The sequence below is a fragment of the Puntigrus tetrazona genome, chromosome 16 (assembly GCF_018831695.1).
Source record: "Puntigrus tetrazona isolate hp1 chromosome 16, ASM1883169v1, whole genome shotgun sequence".
In the NCBI taxonomy this organism is placed as follows: domain Eukaryota; kingdom Metazoa; phylum Chordata; class Actinopteri; order Cypriniformes; family Cyprinidae; genus Puntigrus; species Puntigrus tetrazona.
In genome coordinates, this window is record NC_056714.1 from 9,677,975 (window position 1) to 9,703,274 (window position 25,300).

The 25,300-nt window shown below is 37.6% G+C and overlaps 1 protein-coding gene across 1 annotated transcript; it reads right to left on the reverse strand.

Moving 5' to 3' along the window:
• Nucleotides 1-248: 248 nt before the first annotated feature.
• On the reverse strand, nt 249-24,293 carry trim71 (tripartite motif containing 71, E3 ubiquitin protein ligase). Its single transcript, XM_043261087.1, has 4 exons — nt 22,744-24,293; nt 11,333-11,500; nt 6,219-6,353; nt 249-6,115 (listed from the first exon to the last, which is right to left on the reverse strand). Exons 1-4 carry the CDS (start codon nt 23,461-23,463, stop codon nt 4,664-4,666), a joined length of 2,475 nt encoding a protein of 824 aa, XP_043117022.1. The 5' UTR covers nt 23,464-24,293; the 3' UTR covers nt 249-4,663.
• Nucleotides 24,294-25,300: the final 1,007 nt, after the last annotated feature.

A 25,300-nucleotide genomic window follows, 5' to 3' on the forward strand; every position in this document is an offset into this window, starting at 1 on the left:
CATAGCAAGCATGCACATACACACAATATATATATATATATATATATATATATATATATATATATATATATATATATATATATATATATATATATATATATATATATATGATGAAAAAATACATGTATTATACACGGTACATTTCGAAAAACTTTTATTTTGGACGCAATTAATAATTTGACAGCACTAAATTATATTAAAGGTTTTCAGTTGTTACATGTTAATAAAGTAAAAACAGTCACCACAAATACAGGATCCAAAGAGGTACAACTTTATTTAAATCGTAAACAACCAGACATAAAAAAAAATGCATAGGAATTGTTTAAAGTCCACAAAGACAATTGAACAAGACTGCAGACCACTACATATTTCATATGGTCTCGTCAGCCTTATTCAGAGACTAATGACTGCTCTGTTGTTTCGGATGAGGGGGCGATAGATGGTGTGATGGTAAGAGTTATGAAACAAAGAGAAAGAAATGGAGAGATTAGTGGGCCTCTTGGAGGGCTCCTGAACCAAAATCATCCACCTGAGAGGATCCCTGACCTGGAATCGGCATTTGCTACTTTGATTCTACCCTAATCGTTGTATTTTAAAAGGCAAAACCGATTCCAGGTCAGAACTTTGAATCTCTTCACACCTCTTTATCAAATTTCAGTGCCAGGATATGGCGTCTAAACGTCCATTACCACCATGATTCTAATTTAGAGATGGAGTGTTGCCCTTAAAAGATCTTGAAAACCTGTTTTTTTTTTTTTTTTTTTCAAGCTTCAAGGCATTTTTGCTCATCAAAAGGCAAATGAATTTTGTAGCAGCCTTTAGAAAAACGCATCTATCATGATGCATCCGTCATTCAAAAAGGTAAACGGTTACTTGTGAGGTTTCGATTTATTAAATCAAGTTGGTATTATGGGAAGAATGCTGAACTGAGACAAGCTCGTGTAAAGGTTATGAATTGTTCACCCCCTCATTGACCGTTGACTGTGACATGGTTGAAAAGGATCCCATGGATTTCAATAACAGCATTTTATACCAACAAAACGACACACAAAAGCTCATGAGGTACTAACAAAGGATTCACTATCAAACTGTAGGAAACAAATATTGAATTTTAATCAAATCTCAAATCTCTACAAAGCTACCTGAGTTGTTTTAATGTGTATACACATCTCTTTTTTTCCATAAGATAATACAATCATAAAAGGGTCTATGACCACACGATTCTGAACTTACATTTTCTTTTTTTCCCCAGTAAGGAATAAGTCATAAGCTGGAATACACCAGAAATGGTGACAAAACCCGTACAATTAGAGACTGGAGGTCCAAAGAAAAAAAAAAAAAATATTTGCAATGATCTGAAATTGAAAGACACTGAAGACAGAGACTGAATTTGACGACATTGACTTTCATGTCCACTAAGCCAGATGGTAACTAGATGTCTCGTAGGATCAGTCCTTAAAAAAAAGAAAAGTGAATTGTCTCTCAAAGTAGAACTTACACTTTTAACAGTGTCCAAATCAAAAGGGGCTAAAGGGGTTTTATATAGTGGCTTTATCTGTACTGATCTCGCTTGTTTCATCACAACCCACAAAATGGCTGCCCGGCTCCTTTGTCAAATAAAACTCTACCGCCACACAGTTAGAGATCAGTTTTCATCGGGGAACTGTGGGAGCTGGATTCAAACATCACTCCATCTTTGGTCCTGCAGGGCACCTGCTCAAAATCTCATGTTACACACACAACACCCGACGTCCAGGGATTTGCGCGAGTGTTTCGCCTCTATGTTAAAGACATCGACAGCTTGTTGAAAAACAAGAATGATTGATGCCAAACGTATAAATCTTTGGGCAAACGTGAAAAATTGATTTATAAATACATCCGCACACCGAGGTTTTATTCGAACGAGGTCTTTGGCAGTTTTCCAGTTCTGATTCGATTCGAAAAGCTAAAGCTAAGGAGCTGTGGTAAAGGCACCTGAATGGAGCTCAACGAGGTACCTTAACTCTGTAAAGCTATCTAGAAATAATACAATCATATAGTCAACCACTCACCACAAGCTAACAAACTTTTTTTTTTTTGGTACATTATACTTTTTCCTTCTTCCCTCCCCTTGTTTTCCAACATCGTATTTTACATCCACCCGTCTACAAGGACCTTTACAGCATGCAAAAATATACATTTAGTGTTTCCTCTTAAAGAGCAGGGATTCAGGGAGAAAACTTTGCAGCTAAATATTCATTAGATCAAATGTGATATTAATACTGTAAGACAGGGAAGATGCGTGTCGGTGGAAGCAGCAAATCGTTCATTCTTTATTGCATAAGCTAATCAAAAGGGCTTCCGTCACCCATGCTGGTCCTTTTATTCGTCTATTATCGTCTAATGTGCAGATGTTTAATCAATTTTCAGAAATCGACCTGCCTATTCTCCACGTTATCATAATTAACATAAATACCCTTCCTGATTCACAATTAGAAAATTCTGAGGTAATGTATATAAAGAAAAACAAAAAAGACTGGGAAAGATGCACTTAAGAAATGAAAAGCAAACGCTCAACGCATCCGTGACTTTCAGAGTAATTTTTTGGCACGTGCCTGTCTTCTTATAGTCACCCATTGGCAAAGACATTCAATTCCGATTTATCTAGCATCACGGAAGGCACAGGTAACACTACATGCAAGCACGTTAATATTCATGACGGGACACGAGATAACTGCAGCCTACAAGAAAACAGCGGGGCAAATCGTCACGACCACTTCGTCCAGCTTTCCCACAATTTTCGGATTTTAAATGTTACCTAAGTGTAAAAACAGAAGACGTCGTGCAAATTAACCCCAAAGGTTAACATTGCAATCTGTAAGTGGGCCTGCCACAAATGTGTACGAACAAGGCGGTACCGCGCACGCATTCAAAAAGAAGCGTGTGTAAAGCTCACCCGCTTCTAAATATCCAAAAACGCACGCAAGAACAGGAACATACAAAATTCTCATGGGTCGCTTAATACCAGAAAGAAAAAAACTACTTGGATTTTAGTGATTAGTTATGACACGGCATTGGTGAGATGCACTTTCCTGTCAGAGAAGTTCAGGCAGACTATAATGGGAGAGCCATGTGCTTTTGTTCTGCTGTATACCAGTGCTTTATATTTATATATTATGTTTTTTTTCTTTTCCCCAAATGCTTTGCTTCCTCTTTTTTTTCCTCCTTTCTTTTAATCAATTGAACACAGAAGCAAACAACACTTTAAAGTGGTTACCCACAAGTCAGGCACAAACTATCCAATTTCAAACTGGGCTCAATTGATTCTAAGTGTTTTCAAATGATGTTACACTGACGGAGTGAATAGTCTCCCTGGGGATCATTCTCAAACGGGCACAGGAAGCACTGTAGGCCATGCTGTAATCAATAGAACAACAAAAAGCAACTTGTGATCTAATGCAGCTGGTTGAAATGAGACTTATGAACTTTGCCTCAATATACATCCTACGTTGAAAGAACATGTTATATATATATATATATATATATATATATATATATAATGGATTATATCCTTGTTTGCCAGTTAGGTCGATCAACTTGTCCTTGCCTAAATTCTGAAAAATAAAGAAAACAAAACTCTAGAAACAAAAATAAGGGCTAGGTCATTTTTAACACTTAGATATTCCATTTAGTGTCTACATTCTTTGTCCCTCCCCAAAAATAAAACCGATCTGAAGATCTTCTTTAAAGAAGAGCCTCCAATTCACTCTTGAATCATTTAAAATAATCATGGGTATATGTTCTTGTCATAGAGCAAAACTCGATTACATCATGAGGGTCTTATTAAATAACTAAATTCAAGATAATTTGTCTAATTTGTCTCATTAGTTGTACAACATTGATTTTTGGTAACTGCTTGCATAATTTTCTAATTTTTCCAAAGACCATAAAGTGAGGTAAATGTAATGAGGCTCATGGACCCAGAGGTATAATACGGTAAATGAGGTATAAGGTTTAGATGAGGTACGAGATAAAGATGAAGTCTGATTTAAAATGTACACAAAATTCAAAAGAAAACATAGCAGTAGATATATCAAAATGGTATCCTTATGTTTCTGCCAAAACATGCAGCTTTGTTTTTATCAATCGTTATGAGAAACATTCAGGGATATAACTTGCGTTCTGTGCACAGTATCAATTAGGAAAGAAATTGTGCGAACTGTGCAAATACCCAAACATTGCTTCATTTTGTTTAGTTTTCTTTTTGTCCTCACATTCTACGAAAAAAAAAAAAAACACTGAGGTAGACGTTTCTTTATAAAACTTCACGGACTAGGTCTCTGCACAAACGCGAGTACATTCATACATAAGCTAGATGAGGTAGGTGTAATGCAGAGAGAAAATATTTCAAGAATGCAAGAAATTCCCTGAGAAAAAAAAAAAAAAAAAAAAAAAAAAGATTTGAAGACACATACCAAGAGCAAAACACTGCAGCAGCCAAAACTGTGTGCTGTAACGGCAAGCATTTGGAGTTACACGATCACTAAGAATCGTACAAAACTATAAAGTCCCTACAACTCTTGTCACCTCGCTAAAATCAAACTGAATTTGCTCCTGATAGATGTGCAAAATCTTCTTTTCCATTTGTCCACGGCTACAGTTTTGTATTTCAAACCTTACAAGGTCAGAACATGAGGATTCGGTTGTTTCCAAAGTCCACAGCCACGATCATTCCATCTGGGGTAACCGCTATACCCGAGGGGCGATCCATTTGCCCAAAGCCGTTACCGTGTGTCCCAAACTTACATAAAAAGTTGCCGTTGGGTTCGAACACCTGAATGCGATGGTTGCGGGAGTCGGCCACGATAATGCGATCCTCCTGGTCCACAGCGACACCTTGCGGCCGCAAGAACTGGCCATTTCCGGTTCCCTCAGACCCCAGGAAGCGTGCTGACTGGCAGTCGGGCCGGATGACAAGCAGCCGATGATTGTTGAAGTCGGTCACAACGAGGTGGCCTTCCTGATTGAAGGCCACACCGCGAGGTGAATCGAAATGTTTCCAGAGGGCACCTTCGAATCCGTATTTGTTGAGGAAAGTCCCATCAGGTCCAAAGAGTTGCACGCGGTGGTTGCGTGTATCCGAAACCAGGATCTTGCCTTCAGAGTTGACGGCCACATCCCATGGGTAGTTGAACTGTCCATTTTTGGTTCCCTTCTCACCAAACTTGAGAAGAAACTGACCATCAAATGTGAAGATCTGAATGCGGTGATTGTCCTTATCTGCCACAATGATTCTTCTCTGGCTGTCACAGGCGACACCAGCAGGGCGGTCAAACTGGCCCGGTCGTGAGCCCAAAGTGCCAAACTTGTGGTGGAACGTTCCACAAGGCTTGAAGATCTGCACGCGATTGTTGCTTCGGTCAGCGACCACCACATAGCCCTCCTTATCCACGCAGATGCCCCAAGGCCGACACAGCTGCCCATCCCCATCTCCCTCTCCTCCGAAGGACGCAATGGGCAAGCCTACACCGCCGTAACTGCGACCGGATTTAACCATCACTTTGAAAGGACTTCCCTCAATGTGCTGATTGCATATAAGCACCGAGAGCAAATGCTCGCCCTCGCCTTTGGGCAGATAGCTGACTGTGTACGTTCCATCTTGGTGGTCAGAAACATCTGCACTGGACAAATTACCATCCGGACTCATTAGCACAACTGAGACGCTGTCACCACCGGACAATCGAGGCTCACCGTCATGATCATACCCTACGACGGTAAAAGAAGCTAGCTTTCCCTGCAGCGCTCTCTTGAGGCCTTCACCATGAGCTTTGGAAGCTGTGGCGAAGGCTCCGCTGCTGATGAGGCCCATGGACTTGATGGCAATCAGAAGAGCCTGGTCTGGAGGGGTGAACATGATTCGATCGTCTTCTTGGGGTTGTAGGATGCAGCGGAGGGATTTAAGCTCCTGTAGCTGATTTAGCATGTGCTCTCGTGCTAGCAGTACATCTATGCTACGGCCTTCTTCTAGAACCTGTGTCACTGTGGCGATAGTACTATCCAGCTTGGTGAGATTCTGGTGTAGTTTCTCAACCTGCAGGTAAAGTGATTTTGCCTTCACCTGGCGAATCTTCTCCACCTGTACAGGAAACAGAAAGAGTTAGTAAGGGGTTACAAAAATGTACCATTTTTTTTCCCAAGGTAGTTGTTACTAATGAATTAATGTTTGTTCTTTCATTTACCTTCCAGAGTAGCTCACACTCACGTTCCTCCAGAGCTTTCTTATGGCGAAGAGTGATGGTTTTTACTTCTGATTGAACAACCTTAGCCTTCAGCTCTACCTGTTCAGCAATGGCCTGGGCCTTTTCGATGCTCAGCTGAAAAAATAAATAAAAAGAAAGGGCTTAGACAGACATTTCAGTTAGCTTCTATGAACAGCTACAGAATCATAGACTGCGACAGAACTTTACCAGAACTACATAAATATAAATATGTAACCATTTAAACAGTAGGTGATTTGTGGATTCCTTATTTCTTAAGATAATTTTCTGTTAGTCACTTACAACTACAGACTGTCTACCATAATCAATTTTTGTTAAAGCTAACTTAAAAAAATAAATGTATAAAAGTAGGGATCCACAAATGTAAAAATTCTTGGGCGAAGCCAAACAAAATGAAACACTGGGCCAAATGTTTTCATATATATATATATATATATATATATAGCCACTGCATAAAGGAAATAGCCAAAATGCTCTGTCTGATTTTGTCTTGTTTTTCAAATAATCATTTACAAGGCAATTTAAAAACAACTTGACTCAGGCATGTGATTGTGTTTTTTTTTCTTTTTTGCAGTTTTCGTTCAAATAATTTCAATTGGCGTATCCCTATTATAAAGGTACAAGGACCTATTATCCTGATTGACTCTGAACATAAATGTCTAAATCAGTCCAAATCCATCAAGGAACTAAAGGCTACCAATAATTTTTTTGATTGAAATTTTAATTGTAGGATAAAAAAGGATATTAATCTACTGCTAGAACGTCTAAAAATTAATAAAATCTCTCCTGCAACAAAATTAATTTGAAAGGATCCAAGAAATCGTAAGGTCTTCCTTTGTGATGTAACAAATGAGAAATAAAAGATCTGTCTTGGGTACAATGACCTTTAACATTTGCTTAAACAGCAATTTGTACACCGTCCTAATTATGAATGTCAGCAGACATCTAAACTGGCCACTAATCCAACAATCAGAATCATAATATACATCTAAATTAAATTGTGCATTCAGGGATTCCGATTTTAATCTGTGTAAGTGATCCTGAAAGCTCCAAACTCAGCTGTACCCTCTTAAGTTGAAAGCATCTTTTTTCTTTTCCTTTTTTTCCTGTCACTATAAGCTCCTCGCTTGTCACATTTCAAAGATTATGGATGATAAATTACAAAGTGAGAGGAAATAAAGGACTTGTTGGTCTCATGACCCGGGTCCAGAGGTTTATCAATAAAAGAAAAAAATGTGGAAAGAATGCCATTTTGTGTGTAGCAGATTACCTAACCTGAGCCTAAAGTTCAAAGAGTCCTGGCTCTTCAACCTACAGAATAAATGTAATCTTTAGTGTATTTACAACAATGCAAAAAAAAAAAAAAAAAAAAAAATCGACCAATACTCCAATTTTCAGAGCTTTTTAGACAAATCTCACTTTGCCTAGATCAATTATTAATAAATCACCAATTTATTTGAGTCCCTGCACTGAAATACCTTTGTGGCAAACTAGTTAGCTGAATGCTGCTACATTATACATTTCATATTGTCTGATCTAAATATAAGCTATATAGAATCCCTTAACCAGTCAGTTTTTGTTAGTATGTACTTGTAGTACAGCCTATTATTTTTCAAACCTATTTCTTTCCTACTGGTTAATAATCAGTTATGAAAAGTAGTTCTGTGCAATGATTCAAACTAAGTAAGTTTTTTTGCTTACATAATTACACACAGCACACACACATAATTATGTATAAGACATGCATTTAGTGCATTTAGAAAAAATGTATAGGTATATATTTATATACATATTTACATATACATAACATTTTTCTTAAACATGTACATGCCTGTGCGTGGATTTATATATACACATAAATACACAGTACACACACATTATGCACAAAAAAGAAAAATTATAAGGATGGTTTAATCGTGATTGATCATTGCCCAGTACTAATATAAATTCACACAAAACATAAGAAAAACAAATATATTTTATTCACAAAACTTTCACATTTACAAATCTCCTCCAACTGAAACATCATCTCCATTCTGAGATTGAGATGTCAATCACAAAAGCTCAAACCAATCAAGAGTCAGGCACGGGAATGGGGTGATATGGAATAAGCAGCTGCAAAATGACAAGCTAAAATCCAGCAAATGAGATTATGTAGCGCTAAGAAAGACTAAGCTGTCAGGGGCTGGTTATGGAGCAGGCCCTCCATGCTTCGTGCTTCCAGAATAGAGATTACGGCCTCGGGCTGAAGCCATTGTTAAAACCCTGCATGCGCTTTCAAACCTATAAACGTTTAGAGGCTTCCCATTTACACCGTCCAGTAACAGGATTAGAGACACACTACAACAAGCAGCCAATCAAGCGCATGGAAACACAGATCAGGGTCTTTCAGATGATGCCGTGTAGCTGATGAAGCTTTAGGACTGGACAGGTTTAGCCTCCTATAACTGGACCTCCACATGTGTGGACATCACACTTTAGTGAATTTCTCTGAGACTCTGCATGCCATAGTTTTATGTTTCAGAGATACTAAATGAGCGGATGTTTCACCACGATCCCTCTTCAAAAACGTCTGAAATTTAGTGACACTTATGGAAATTATACAATTTTGTAATTATTTAAATCTGTCCAATTTTTTCTCGGAAAAATGTGAGGGGTATTTCAGATCAAAATATTACTTTCTGTTACGAAACAGGACGTTGATTTTATACATGGGACTAAAAGCATGTTTATTATGCAATTTGGGGGACATGAATAGGAAAAGCAATGATATTTTCAATATTCTATTAAATATTGTATATTATTAGGAAGAACTGGTTAGTTATTAAATCCCATTACACATTTCTTTGTTCACTACATGTTGCCCCAAAAACACATTACAAATACCCGAGATGTTGATATTACTTATATCTCAAAAATCATAGCATAACTTATATAAAAGACATAATTTTTTTGTAGGTTAAAAGGACACAAAAGTAAAAAGACACATTAAAATCAAAACCGGCAAGGCAGCTGGGGGCTTATTTAAATTTATACCAGCCCATCTGAAAAGCTAAAGAGTTTAAACTGCCATTAGAATTCATTTTATTCAGTGCCTTCCTTCAACTGAATCCCATCTCAACTGCCATTCACTTTCAAATTCACTTTTGGGTTTCCTTGTCAACCGACTCCATGTCACTGGAGGAGGATGGATTTGAACAGCCCTAATGGGTGCAGTTCTCTCCCTCACCCCCACCCGGAGTGCCTCTTTGAAGAGCGACAGAGAAATAGAAACATTTCCTCTGTGTGCGACTAATGATCCGCCCTGCTAGGGCCATCAGGACGCTGAATGGAGGCAGTAACCGAGCACAGGGCCAGTGCTCCTCCCTCTCTTCTTTTCTCTTCATTCAGGTTAGAGTGGGGGTGGCACGCACAGTGATGCTAATGGAAAGTCAGCTTGATTCTACAGACCCTTTTTTAAAAAACCCTTTACTTCCACAAAGCAAAGGAAAGGACCCTCACAGTCATGTAGTTCGCAGTGTGACAAAACAGTGACCACTGTCACTGAAATTAATTGTGGAAGTAATATTCGAGATTTATAGAATAGAAATGAAATTACGTTGGACGTCTGTCGGGCAGTTGTTGAATCGAGTAATGTAATTTAATTGTTAATAACTGGCTTTATTATTAATGAACTCAAATTATATTTTTATCACTCAATAAATTTACTACTTTAAACATTAAGTTTCCCAGATGAATGAATTACGAAAATGTAATTAGTGGGTTTTTTTTAGATATTTACGCTGGTGTTTATTTCAAATGCACAGCTGTAAAGAAAAATACGAGTCAAAATGGTTTGTAGTAAATCACAGCATGCCACAGATGCTGTCAAAAGAGCTTAAGTCGTATTGATCTGGAATTTTCCTTTAAGGGTCAATAGTAGATAAAGAGCTGCTGAAGCCTAGAACACTGGTTTTTTTCCCCTCATTAGAACGTAACAGCATACAATACAGTATAAATGTTTTTCTTTAAATGATTTTCGTACTTAAAACAACAAATCTTGCATATAAAAAAAATATTGTGAATGAGTTACTATGTAAAAATAACTGTTTACTATTTTAATATTCCAAAACTATTTATTTCTGAGCTGGTGGAACTCAAGTCTTCAGTGTCACGTGATTCTGATTCACCTGAGTTTGAACCCCGGCAGATTTTTCCCCCCAGTTAAATTGATTAAAGGCATAGTTTACCCCAAAAAAACCTCTGTTAATAATTACTCGCGTTCATGTCATTTCTAAACATAGGACCTCAGCTCATCTACAAAACACTAAATTCATCAAATGTGAGAATTTTGAGAACTCTGACCTTTCATAGACGGCAAGGATCCTTACGCGATCAAGGTCCAGAAATATAAGAAGATTGTTACAATAATCCACGTGACGTCAGCGGTTCAACCGTAATTGCATATGTAAACAACGTATGCAACGTATAGATGCGGATACATTGTTTACATATAGATCAAAGCGTAAACGACATATCCTCATACATTGTTTACGTATGTGACACTCTCCAAAATGGTGACACGGAGGAGACAAACTGTTGGATATTTTAGTTTTCTTTGCGCACAAAAAGTATTCTTGTAGTTTCGTGAAATTAAGGTTGTGCCATTTATGTCACACAAGGTTTGGGATGACATGAGGGCGAGTAATTAATGACAGAATTTTCATTTTTGTATGATCTATCCCTTTAATCGGTCTAATTTCTCGTTGCTGAACTAAAAAGAAATAAAAGAGCCTAAATTTATGAGTATACTGATCCAAAGACAACAGCTCCGCGTGACACTGAAGCATTGACAAGGACAGGGGACTGTAAAGTCACCGCAGTGAACCAATCAATGAATTCTATTTGTTAATCTAGTTATTGCCTGTGTTTATTACTTTGGTATTCAGAGTAAAAGAAATTAAGTAAATGGAAGTCTTGCCGCGCACTGAGGTCCAAGTAAAACAGCAGGAAGGATAAATAAAGAAATATCTGTAAAAATACCCAGCGGGTGTTTGTGCTGATGTCCGTTTATGAGATTTCGGTTGTTCACTAACCTGCACAGCCTGTCTGCCCTGCTGAGCGTCTGCAAGCAGCTGGATGGTCAGCGCTCTGGAGTCCTGCAGTGCTTCCTGCAGATAGGTAAAACTATGACCCGCGTGTCTGCCCAGGCTGCATTCTCTACAAATCGGCACGCCACAGCTGTCACAGAAAAAACGCAGCACCTGTGAATGAAAACGAAAGAAACTGTGTGAATTAACTGACTTGAAGTGCATTGCAGTCGACCTAATAAATGACAATCGGGGATCATAAACATCTTTTTTTTTTTTTTTTTTTTTACGATGATAATCATCTTCGAAAATGTCTTTAGGAAGGCTATGACCGGACATAAACATTAAGATGTTTGGGCATCATATTAAAGAAGCTGGAAACCGAGAAAAACGTGCTTGAACGTTTGTGTGTGTGTGTGTGTGTGTGTGTGTGTGTGTGTGTGTCTGTCAGTGTATATACCGACATGAAGGTTTATCCAAATTGTAAATGCGGTCCTCTAAATAAAATAAAATTTAACAGTTAATTAAAGTGTGAAAAGGAAGCAGTGAGATTTAATCAGTGTGTTCGAAAGGAAAAGGGCAAGCTTACACTAAAACCACTCCATAATATAGAGCTCATAAACAGTTACATTGGTCAGCTGCCAAGACTATAAATGTTTACAGTATCACGTAGCGGAGATGTGTTTATCACATATAAGCCTACATTATATAAGCACACTCGAACCCAGAACATATAACTCTGACAAGAAATAAAATAATAATAATAAAGACACTTTAATTTATGGTTTTTAAGGACCACACATTAGACATTTTATAGCTACTAGGGATGGTTTACAAGCATCCAAAACCCAACAAATGTACTTATTTATCTATTAATTTTAATTCATAAAATATACCGAAAATTTAACTGTTGAAGTGCTGTGCTTTAGTTGATTACATGGAGTTTTTTTTTTTTTTTTTTTTTTTTAGGAGATTCTGGGAATTTTCTTTTTATATATATATATATATATATATATATATATATATATATATATATATATATATATATATATATATATATATATATATATATATATATATATATATATAATAAGAAAATTCCCAGAACAGCAGGATATAAACTACTTAACTTTACGCAATTGTGAAGGTGTCCGAATTTCGAGAGAAGTCACAATTATGAATTTTATTTCGCGCAAATGCAAGTTTGTATTGCAAGTTTGGCATTTGTGAGTTTATATCATGCAGTTATGAGGAAGTCATATCTATAATCAGGCAGAACATTGACAAATATACCCTCGCAATTCTAAGTCTATATCTCACAATTCTGAATTAAGAAAAATACCTTTCTCAAAACTGGAATTTAGTTCAGCTTCCTGCTTCCTCTGTTCTGACAGCCTGCTGATGGATTGCTTAAAGTCTATTGTTGTGTCACTCATCTGAACCATTTAAGAGTCACGTCATATATATATATATATATTTAAGAGTCAAATTACATACATACGAAATCGGCTATTTGGATAAGTATAAATGAGTGTAAGTAGCGACGGAGGCTGTTTAAAGTAAGTAAATAGCAATTAAATGCTATTTACACTAAGTGGAAAACAAGCAGTATTTGTAGCGATATACAGTTTACACTAAGTGCAAATAGCTATATATTCTACTCATACTATGATAAAATAGCAGGCTTTTCTGCTATTTATACCACTTGTTTCAAATAGTGGCAGTTATCTGCACTTGAGTGTTGTAGTACACTATAAAACAGTATGCAATAATTACATTCACTGTAAATTATCAGTTTAATTTTTAAATGGCAGCCACCTTATTGGTAAAATAAAGCCCCTAACCGAGATCGAGATATATATATATATATATATATATATATATATATATATATATATATATATATATATATATATATATTTTTTTTTTATAATTTATTTTTTTTTTTTTACTTTTTGAAAAAGGCAGGTTTGAACCAGCATCAAAAAGACCACTGAAACTGATGAATCAGTTTTTTTATATATATATAATGTTGATGATCACACATTGGTGGGCGGAGTTAGTGTAAATAGCCTCTGCCAACAAGGCGGGCTATTTGCACTTCGTGTAGACACTCTGTAAACTGGACTCAAAGAACAAGACTTCTTATTAACATTCCAAAATTTTCTTTTAAGAAAAATGAAAATGAAGGAATGCGTTCAAGATGCATTACATGCCGATTTAAGGCAACACTTTGCTGAGAATAATAACTAAAAAGCTGAAACCGTGTAATTGGCCCGAACTCCATATGACCCAAGCAAATGTTCCACCTTCCTCCGAGTGAGGCTCAGTGTCAGGTACAGTATTCCTTTTCAAACCCTGCTAGACCGCCTTGCTGCAACCTAATGACTTTAGCAAAGGCCAGATCAAACGCTAATTATATCTCACTCGGCTATACGGCGGCAGCAGCTGTGTGTAAATCTAGAGTCGTGATTCCACTCGAGTTACCTGCTCGTAAAAGCGGGTCCCCTCTCTGTGGACCAGATGCTACAACTGCGCTAGTGTGTACAGAGGTCACATGGAAACACTTTTTGGGAAGCAGCTTTTCGGGAGTGACGGGATTAGCAGGAACCGACAGAAAGGTGATGGGAAGAAACGTATTAAATCGAGATTCCCCCGCGATGTGCCTGTTTGATTACCTCGCGTTTCTATAGGAACAATTCGCAGGGGCTGACGTATCCAGGACCTATGTAGACATCGTTAACAGATTTGACTTTTTCCTGGTAAAATCCTGTTTCTATGATGGTCCCGCCTGCTTTGATTTGACGTCAACGAGGATTGAGTAAGACACATTTGGTCAATTATTGGAGGGGCCCTATTTTAAAAGTATACTCTTTTTGATAAAGGTTATCCCAAAAAAAAAAAAAAAAAAAAAAAAAAAAAAAAAAAAAAAAGTCTATACTTCTGCCCTATTCGTTTCCTTTTTGGACTGTGAAACACTATGCAATAGTCCAACTAATTCGATTTTTTTTTATGTACTGAATATGTATATTTAAGGAAAACTGGACTGCACACATACTTTGCCTTTTTATCATCATTTGTGTATTCATATGACAGGCAGTTGTTGGCCCCGGTGATGTGAAAAACAGCGTGATGGAATGGGATTTTCTTTGGCTATGTGGCTGATGCCTATTTTAGAGGATAACTTGACTTTACTGTTGGCCTCTTCTCCTGTACGCTAAAGCCATCACTGCAACGACTGGTATATAAATCTTTTACAAAAGTACACATGCCTCTTTCCCTGCCTGTGCATTGGCCTCCATTATCTTCCATTATCTTCTACACTGGACTCAACTTTCTTTTGCTCTACCCTACCCCCGCCACCTTCTCTGGGACGAAGGCCTCGTGTCTGTGGCATCCACCGGTTTTTCCTTAAAAACAGGATTAAAATGTTCCCTACTAGAAAGTAAAGAACACCTAGTTAATTTTTCAGAAGCAATTACAACTGTCCTGCTGAATGAAGCTTCAGCTTTGCCTTCATGAAGCTAGAGCATCAACTAGGCGGTCTTAACGGAAAACTAATTCCATGCGTTTCATTTATATACATACATAATTATACTAGCGCAATTAACAATTACTCATTTTCTAAAATATAAAATCCATGTAACACTTACGATTAAGGGTTTTTCAAATCTCTTAGCCTAAGTATAAGCAGTAGAAACTAATGTACACCTCGAAGGTGCAAAAGCAATCAAGGTTATAAAATATATTATTTCGATCCCAGCGGTGAAAGTAAAAGGATGTGAACAGATTCAAGTTTCGAGCGCATTCAGCCGAAGCATGTGTGTTCACTTTATGGCATTACAGAGAAGTTATATCTAAAACATGCTTTTCTGAGTGATGCCACATTAATGTACTATAATAAAAGACTTATTTATTGCGATGTATATCAGCACTTCATGGATCACAAAGGAAAAAGACTACTTGGGTCACGGCCCAAGTATCACGATGATAAATTGGGAATGATTTACGCCATTATGACAGTATTCCTAGGTTGCTAAAAGGTTTGAAAACAATTCTTTTCTTTGTTAATATTAAGTCCGGCTGAAGCAGAATAACGTTCATCCATTCAACCTGTTTAAGACAACAATCAATATCATTCTAAAGGCTTAATAATAACGGTGCAAAATCAACAATTTTAGAACATTGCATTATTAATTTATAATCACAGTGGATGCTAACAAACAAAAAATGTGGTTATATTATATTTTAACAAAGTCACACACACGCTACTCGCTTTTAACCCTTTTAACACACAAACGCCGTTGAGAACAGCCATGCTATTCTGTTATTTACACAAGTATCTTTTAGTTCTCTGAAGCAACACTCAACGCTTCAATCTCGGTTCAGTTAGCCATGTCTCTTTTTTTTTTTTTAAGTTTCTTATATGCCTTTACAATATGATGACATTTACAAACAAACAAGCTATATCGCCGTATGTTTTTACATTGACATACAATAACAATTCTAAAACTTTTTCTCTCCCCAAAATATAAAACGTACCCTTTTTAAAACATGAAGGTTTCTATACAAATTGTGTACAGAAACACTAAATCTTGAATGACAGCGTCGGCGGGTTTAAAGTCAAGGGTAAAGGGCAAAACTTTGTTTGAAGACCACGGAGGACCATGCTAATTTAAGCACTGTGAAGTAACCGTCAGGCAAACTTAAACTGCCCTAATCTTTTTTTCTGGGAAGTCACACATCCCCTTTGAGGTTTCTGCTCTTCCCAAAACACACATGGACAAAATTTTCTCTCTCTTTCTACACACAGAACCACATGGCCCTCCACCCTTCCACCCGCCGTGGGAGGTGTCTGCCCATTTAAATGTCCTTATTGGCTGCTTGTGAGGGGCAAAAACAAAATCAGCTGGGCCCCTGGCACACTGGATTCCGGAGCGCACACGTGTGTGTGTGTGTGTGTGTGTGTGTGTGAGTGTTTTAGTGAAGCGTGAATGAGTTTGTACAGACATGCCGTGCAAGTGGCTGAGGTTTGGTCTGGTTTCGTCAAATGAAGAGATGTATTTCCTTTGCACCTTTAAGTGCCTGTCTAAAAGGAGCTATTACAAAACTACATGACATTATTGACTGCGACAACATTCAAGTTCAACATATAAGCTCACATATGAGCCACATGTAAAAAAATAAATATTAAAGCATCGTCTAAACACTTCGTCTTTACTATTTAACAAATAATCACGCTCCAATACCTTTCTGCAAAGCAATTCAGTGAATTAGTTTTTATTTGAATATGGCCTTTTTCCTTTGAGGTGAACTTTTTCAGATGTATCAGGTTTAAGCTGCTAAACATTTCAAATCCAAACGTTTAAGCCCTCGATCTGATTAAATGAAAAGCTATTAAAACGCCACAAAAACAGTTCCAATCCAATCAGAAACTGTAAACTAACTTCCCGTTTTTATGATCGGCACACTGCCAGAGGGAGAAGAACAAAACGCATGCACAAAAGACTAAAACAAGCCTCTAGACCCATCACCATCTCAAAACATGGTCCACATACCACGACGGCTTCTTTGAAAAGCCGCCAGAGGTTTCTTATATAAAATTATAAAAGCACTTCCATGTGGCATTGCTGTATGCATGCATGCATGCTATAGAGAAGGAGAGAAGAAACTCCATCTGGACTGCCGCAAAGAAACCCCTCAAAAGAAACCAACACAAATCTAGGCAGACCTACGCTACGCATCCATATGTAAAAATGTCAGAGGTGAAGGTTGAAAAGTTCTAATGAAGAAGCAAGGATTGCTTGCATGAGAAAGCACTGCTGCTTAAAAAGCCATTTGGGCATTTAAAGCATCTCCACGAATGAAGCAGTAAATTAGGTGAGCTCACAGACAGGTTAATATCAGCTCAAGCTCCATGGATGGACTGGCCGTGACACCAAAAGGTCTGTTTGTTGCCTCCATTTGTGACAAATGGCATCCTACATAACTCTTAATGAAATCTTGCCGTTTGAGCCTTGAAATAAAGCAAGTCTAGACAGAGACGTGAGATGTCTGGTAAAATTGTGCTCTGGAGTGTTTTGACTGCTAAGAATTACTAAAACTTTCCACTGCGAGTCCTACTGAGTGCACTCCCTTTCTCCATCCTGACTGGCTACATCTGTCTTTCTTCCTCTAACAGCATTAAATGTTCAGACATATGTTGCGCTTTCACTGCATCCTGCTTTACAGCTCTGGGCAGAGCCTCTGGCCAGACACACTTTTAAAACGCCTCAAAGAGGGCTTGGGGGAGGACGGAACATAGCAGGCCGTGTTAAAATCATATTTAAAGCTCTTCTTGTTGAAGATGTTCTTCATAAAACTATAGATTAGAAATGTGAAATGTCCGTTTTTGACCACATATGGGGAAATATCAGAGGGAGTCTTATAGATGGCTAGACACCGTATCAGCGAGGAATCTGCCGCACAATGTGCTGACAAGTTCACATTCCTCTCAGACGTCGCCTCAATCTGAGGAAAACCCTCTCGGCAAACTCCTCTTAACCCCTAAAAGACGCTCTCCTCCATATGGCTTAGGTCTCGGCTCTTGAGAGTTCAGTTTGTTTTAAGTGTGGACCACCAGATTTCATATCAAAGCACCGAGATGAGCGCACGTGAAAATGGTTAACAAAGACTCACAGGGTAAAGGAGTTCCTGAGAGAGGGCTGTAAAACGCATGCTGAACGGCTCTTCTGGCCTTCGTTCATGAAACCCCACCGATAAATCCAGATACAAGCCATGAAAGGTTCTCAAGACGCCAAGACAACTGTCAGTAATAAAAGTGTTGAATTAGATCAATAAAACATTGATGTTTTACTTGGGCCTTTCTGAAAACCAATGGATTTTGGTCATAATTTGCGTAAAAACTGACAATTTGATCAGCTTTCCCATTCCTCTTTCATAAGAGGAACATATGAATACACATACACTTTTTTTCTCTGGGCCATGCATTTGAAGCACTCGAAATGTGGCAAAATAAAAGCATGTTAAAAAAAAGGTTATAGTCACACTACTGTTCAAAATGTGGAATAATTATTTGCTATTGTTTTTCAAAAAAGTTTCATAAAAGGCTGTATTTATTTGTACAAAGATACAGTAAAAATATGTTTTTATAATATATATATATATATATATATATATATATATATATATATATATATATATATATATATATATATATATATATATATATATATATATATATATACACACACACAGTTCAAAATACTGTTGAAACCTGTTAGTTGTAATAAAATTTGCCTCATAATTAACAACCCTCTGTAACAAATTAAACTTTTTATTTAATTATTTAATAAATTATTTTATCTTGCATTTAAAAAAAAAAAAACTTTACTCTTACTTTGCATAATGTGTTTGTTGGTCAGTATAAGAATTTAGTTTTACACAAATCTGACTTTTGACTTCAATATTTTGATCATGGATCAGCTCTTAGCATGGGTCAAAGGAAAGGATAATCACAAAACATGGAAACATGGAAGTCGTCCAACCAACGAATCCCTCCATCCTTGGCTCCAGAAACTCAGTGTTGGGAACTAAACTAAAAGAGAAAGGAATTTGCATTCGTGTCACAAAAATGATGGATAGTTCACAAGAGAGAGCGGGGTAGGGGTTGGTCTCTATGGTACTTCATTGACCCAACTAATCCCACATAGAATCCATTCTGACGGTTTGGGATGACCCCTAACCCACTGCCTTAAGCAAAAGAAGACAACAAGCTTTAAGATAATATGCTTTCCCATGATTCACTACTACCAAAGATCAGCAAACATATGGTACAAACTACTTTTCTGAATATCCAGTGATTGAGTTTGAGTTTATAAGCCATACCAATCTAAATTCCAATCCATCATGCATACATTTTTGCTGTTGCATTACGAATCGTTAAAGAGGGAAGTCAAAACAACAACTTCCATGAAAATGCTTTCACACTATCAGCGCAACTCTGGATCTATCGCTGACACACAACTATGACTACAAAGTCTTTTTTGCCACTGACACAGTATTCCATTCATTTAACTATTCTAAATTCTTCAGATCGCCATCTTGAACGAGAACTGCAAATACAAAAAAAAAACATGTGCAATACCTGTGAGATGTACAAGGAATGATGCTTCACGTACGATATGTAATTGGAGCCATCTTTAGGTCTATAATATTTATTGTGTTTTCCGTTTTCGATATTTGGCTTTTGCCTAATTGTTCGCTTCAAATTAGTCAAATTGGGTGACGGGTATTAAATACATAAATTAAAAATAATTAAATGCAAATTTAGAACACTCTTACAAATCAACAGATCCTAAGACAAATTGCCATTTTCTCTACTTAAACCATTTTTATCGGACTGAGATGAATGTCTTTTCCAGATATGAGACCTCATTGATGTAAACAGCCATTCGGACTCATTTATGTCATTAAGTGAATGTAAACAGATGAGAACAGATGAAAATGTGAGAACAGTATTGCATCTGGGCATTAGGCTTGCAGTGTAAATGCCGCCTAATAGACCAGTCCTTTACGCAACAAAAGGAGTCGATAGTGCAAACTGTGGACAGTGCATGAATAATGCAAAGGCAATTACTTTCAAACAAAGAGATGGACACCATTAGTCCTTCCATTAATTAAAGAGGAGAACATGAGGATTATAGGTTAGGTTTCACCGCGTTCAGGCTTATGAGCACAAAACGTTTAACATCTGCAAACTTACAATCCAAAAAAATTCCATTTCGTTCTTTAAATGGGTGCAAGCAAAAGAACAGATGCTGCGAGGACTGAAAAGTGCTGTTAAATGTAAAAATCGCTTGGCGCTGGATGTTACTGCCGTTTGACCTTTCACCAGAAGGATTTCTCTACCTCAAACACACGCGCAGAGAAACAGGAATGTAAAAAGCATCTAATGGCCAGATCAGTTCACTCCAACCAAACCAACCCAACCAGACAGAGATGTAGACAATGATTGAGAATCCCACTGGTCTCCCAGGTGGCTTCTGGGAACTGATGTCATAGCATTCCACAGACACAGCCTCCAAGCAAGAGCTTCCTGCTTCCCCCCCCACCGAGGTTCAACTCCGCTCTCTATAGAATTCATTTCATATTTATGCACCACACACACAATTCTCTTCTTTTCTCTTCCTACACATCTATGAAGCCAACTACATGACAAATAAATCTATAGCTTAAATCTAAAATTTACAGTTCAATAATTTGTCCTAGGGAGAATATACTTCTTGAAATTATGGCCTTATTCGCCGAGCTCGTTTTATGCTCAGCAGGCTACTAATACGACAATGAGTTATGTCATCTTATTAGTCGCCGGTTAGGCATTAAATCACAGGTTAATTTGTTCATAATGTCAGTGGGACACGCATAAGCTATGCTGTTAACGACAGCGGCTCTGAAAAACACGGGGTTCTCTGTGAAAGCGGAGTCCTTCTGTGTGCATGCCGGTATGGAGGCTAATAGACGGCGTGGTCGTTTCTGGCTGCTCCAGTGCAGTGCTATATGTGAGGTATGCAGGATGAGCCCTCCCAGCGCACAGCTGATACCACTATCGTGACGACACGTTCTGCATTCGGAAATCAACACGCCCAATGTGCTATTAAAAAAAAGTTTGTGAGTTTATTTTGCAGACAAAAAATAAAATGTAAAAAAATAAAAATAAATTAAACTATTAAGAATATTTAATAGTAGCAATGCATAATACTTATAAATAAGTTTAAATACATTTACAGTAGAAAAACATGATCTTTACTTAATTTCATAATGATTTTTGGCATAAAAGAATCATTTGACCAATATTATATATTTTTGGCTGTATACACACACACACGCACACACACACATATATATATATATCCAAAAATAAAATCACATTTCTCTGTGAATTATTGTTGACAGCTCTAAGACTAGACATGCTCGACAATCAAGCTACATGAAACAGTGCAAAGGCCACAGGTAAAAACACAATGAGATTTTATATTCTATAGGTCTGTGACATTCGTGCAGCACCGGCCGACAACATTGTTCAAACAGAGAACACCATGTCCCAGATAAAGACCTGGAGGAAAAAAAAAAAATTCTGAAAAAGAACTGAGAGCTCTCACATCAATCTAGAAAACATATGGATGCCTGAAGCTATACGCAGCTGCCACACATATTGCATTGGAATCCATAACACTGGTAAAAAAATATAAAGTGCTGATTCCTCAAAAGCATCAAGACAGTGAGATCAAAGTCTGAGAGACTAACTTCCAACAGGAAAATAACAGGAAAAAGGTCTGTTATTTAAAACCGTCAAACAGATGAATGGAATTCTTGAAATGACAAGCACTTATCAAAAACATATGAACCAATTGAAGCGATGCATACATAATGATTCACAATTGTAAACTTCAGTACTCATGATTTTCGGTACTTAAGACTTGTGGTTTGCATAAAGTTAATTATATGCACATTCTGATGCACCTATTTGTTACAAAGTATTCAAAACGTTATGTTTGAGGCCCAAAACCTACTTAAACATTAGATCATTTTGAGGAGAAAATAATATAACACCACCATAAAATAAATTATAAAAGCGATAAAACAAAATAAATCATTTAAAATAACTTTAGAAGATTGCATTATACTTTTGTTAAATACCAAATTATTATTGATTACAAAAGCAGAAAGTATGATATTAAAGCAGGGAAAAAAATTTTATATATATATATTATATATATATATATATAAAATAAATTTTATATATATATATATATATATATATATATATATATATATATATATATATATATATATATATATATATATATATATATATATATATATAAAACACAATTGAATTTAAATGTAATTTATATGCATACTAGGATTTTTTTCTGCGGTAAAAACAAGAACCACATTAGCAGATCTCTATAATACACGCTTAAAAAAAAACAAAAACAAAAAAAACTAGTAGCTAGTAAAACTAGCTAGTAACCCCTATAGAAATTAAAAACTATGTTTCCACCCAGAGTAGTGGTCGACCAATGTGTATTTTTCATTCGTCCATTCCTACATGATTGCATATTGTCCCCTAAATCATGTTTAAGCTACACATTTTCATCCTTGACCATGAAGTTTTGCATGCGTGACAACTTTTTGGTCGGTCTGACCGTAAACGATGCTAGTATTTAGCAGATGCTTTTATCCACACACTTATTACAGCTGCAGTTAAAGTGTGGACACAACAATAATGGTCTTGGTTGAGGTTCGAACTTCAATCCTTTCAGCAGCCGGCTCAGATTTAAGCCCTTGACAACATGAACGCTTGAATAACATGCACTACACAATTATAATGAATCTCTGCAGACAGAACTCACCGCGTTATCGTGCTGCTGGCAGAAGTCCATCCTCTCCTGGAAAACATTCAGCATGGAGAAGCTGTTGTGGAAGGACTGCGAGATGTTGATGGGGGTGTTGGAGTTGTTGGTGCGGTTGGCCAGGTGTAAACTCTCCATCAGCCCCTCGATGAAGTGGTCTTTGGTGAGTCGGACCCTCTGGTGGGCCCTGACGCAGTTATCGCACAGGTACTCCTGGCAGTCCAGGCAGTGGGAGGTAGCGGGGTTTCCCTCATCGCAAGAGCTGCACTGAGGGTCTGAGAGGTGCTGCGGTCTCAGCAGACCACCGTGATGGACCACCGATGAAGACCGACCGTTCTTGCCCTGCTCCTCAGCAGACACCACCACATCCAGCAGGTTGCTGAAGAGAAAGTTGGAGGAAGGCAGCGCGTCCACGCCTGACTCCGAAAGAGATACTTTTTGGTCGCATGTGGGGCATCTGAGCTTCAGAGGGTCACCCGGGCTCCTGTGGCCCTCCAGGCATTGCCTGCAAAAGGCGTGCAAACAGGGCAAGACGTGCAGCCTCCTGGTGGATGAGGTAGATGAGGAGTTGGAGGTCTGGGAGGACGAGGAGGAGGTAGATGAATTGGAGGAGATCGGAGCAGAGCAGCCGCACAGCTCCTTGCACAGCGGACATGTTTGCAGGTCGGAGTCTGGGAAAGACGCCATTTGCGCAGAGGACCACAAAATAACTTCACACATAAAGACGCGTTGAGATACACAAAAAGCTTCCGAAACGGTTTCCCTGATCAATTCGAGCAAACGATGCAGATCATAGACTTGGCATGCTGCATTCAACGATACTTGATATATACATTCCCGTTTTACGAGTTTAGATTGAATGGGGCTGTCTGCTTTGGTGTTTACTGATAGAAATTCGCCGAACAAACTCTTTACGCAACTTCTCGAGCGCACGTTTGGAAACCAATTGTCATTTTGAGGCCTTATAATCCCTCGCTATGGGGCATTAACATTGTTGCGAAACATGAAATCCGCTGCGAGGTCCCTGCTCCGATCCTCCCCCACCGCCGCATGACGAGAGGGGCCAAACGCACTCGATACGGTGTCAGTTTTTTCCTTCCCGAGCGCAAATACGTCCGTTTTCCATGAACGCGCTTTAGTCTACCATCTGCGCGTCATTATTCTCAATACGCGCTTGCGCGAGCCGCAATTAAATAATTCAAAGTATGTCCCATGTAGCTCGTTAGCACGCAGCTCAGCGCCCCCCGAGATCCTGTTACTGTGGCGAGGCTGAAAAGCCCCTTTAACTTCCCTCAGTCCGGTTACAGTAACACTTTGGCGAGGGGTATAAAGTAACCATTCGACCGTTCGTTTCCAGTCGTTCCCGAGGTTTCAGCTGCCCATATTCGTCTCGCGTTTACAGCTCAAAACAAACGCTCTCTCCGCGCGCCTCTTCAATCCGCATTCATTTTTACTGGCAATGACGCTCGCGCGCACTACAATTCTACATCGCGTGACCATCAAGCGAACGCGTCCATACTAAAAAAGCCTAGAGCGCACTTCCGCCCGAGAACACTCTAGAGGGGCGGGGCTGGCGTGGCGAGGGGGCGGGGTTGGGCAGGGCATTCACTTTAAATGTGTAGTACATATTCAGCATGTTTGTATATGCGTATGTGTATATGTGTATGTGTAGACTATATTACAAATTGTAGTCTGTTATTGATTCCAAATTACATGACAACATTTCCATTACATTACACATTTTAGGTTATACACATTTTGATTACTTTTAGATTACTTTTAGACCTAACTCATATGTCACATTGATTTAAATATGATAATCTTGTAGCATCTTGATATATTAAATATTAAATATTACATCAAGATTTCCCAAAGTGAGGTCCGTAAAAGTACTGCTGCAGGAGAAATGGACTATTTTAGAAAGGAACATTTAAAAGATGACAAAGATTCACAAATTGTGTAAATAGCATGTAATCATATATGCCTTATGCATTATATGCATTAAAATATACACAGTATTATGCAAACAAAAACGTACTTATTATTTTGTCATGTTTGTCATTCCATACCCATATGAAAATAAACTAAAAAAAAATAATATAAAATAATATATATATATATATATATATATATATATATATATATATATATATATATATATATATATATATATATATATATATATATATATTAAAATATCTAAATGTCTTTGGTATAAATAAATTGATAGTGCTCAAGTTTGTTGTTAATCATGGCATGGTTGAATAAATTTTAAATTTATTTTTATTATTTATCTTGTTAATTTATTATAATGTTTTATTTTAATTAGATTTCCAACAGAAATTATCATCCAATTTAATTCAAATATCTTGATTAATCCCATAATTGTCCAGCTCCCTTTTATACTTCAGACTCATAACACCAAATGTTACTGAGCATCATAATAGTCACAAATCTGGTTTGGTGTCAGTGACGGGAAGACTGAGCATTATTGATGGGGCCGTGGGTGTACTCAAGACAAAAAAAAAGGGTTGGTAAACATGTTCTAGGACACGAT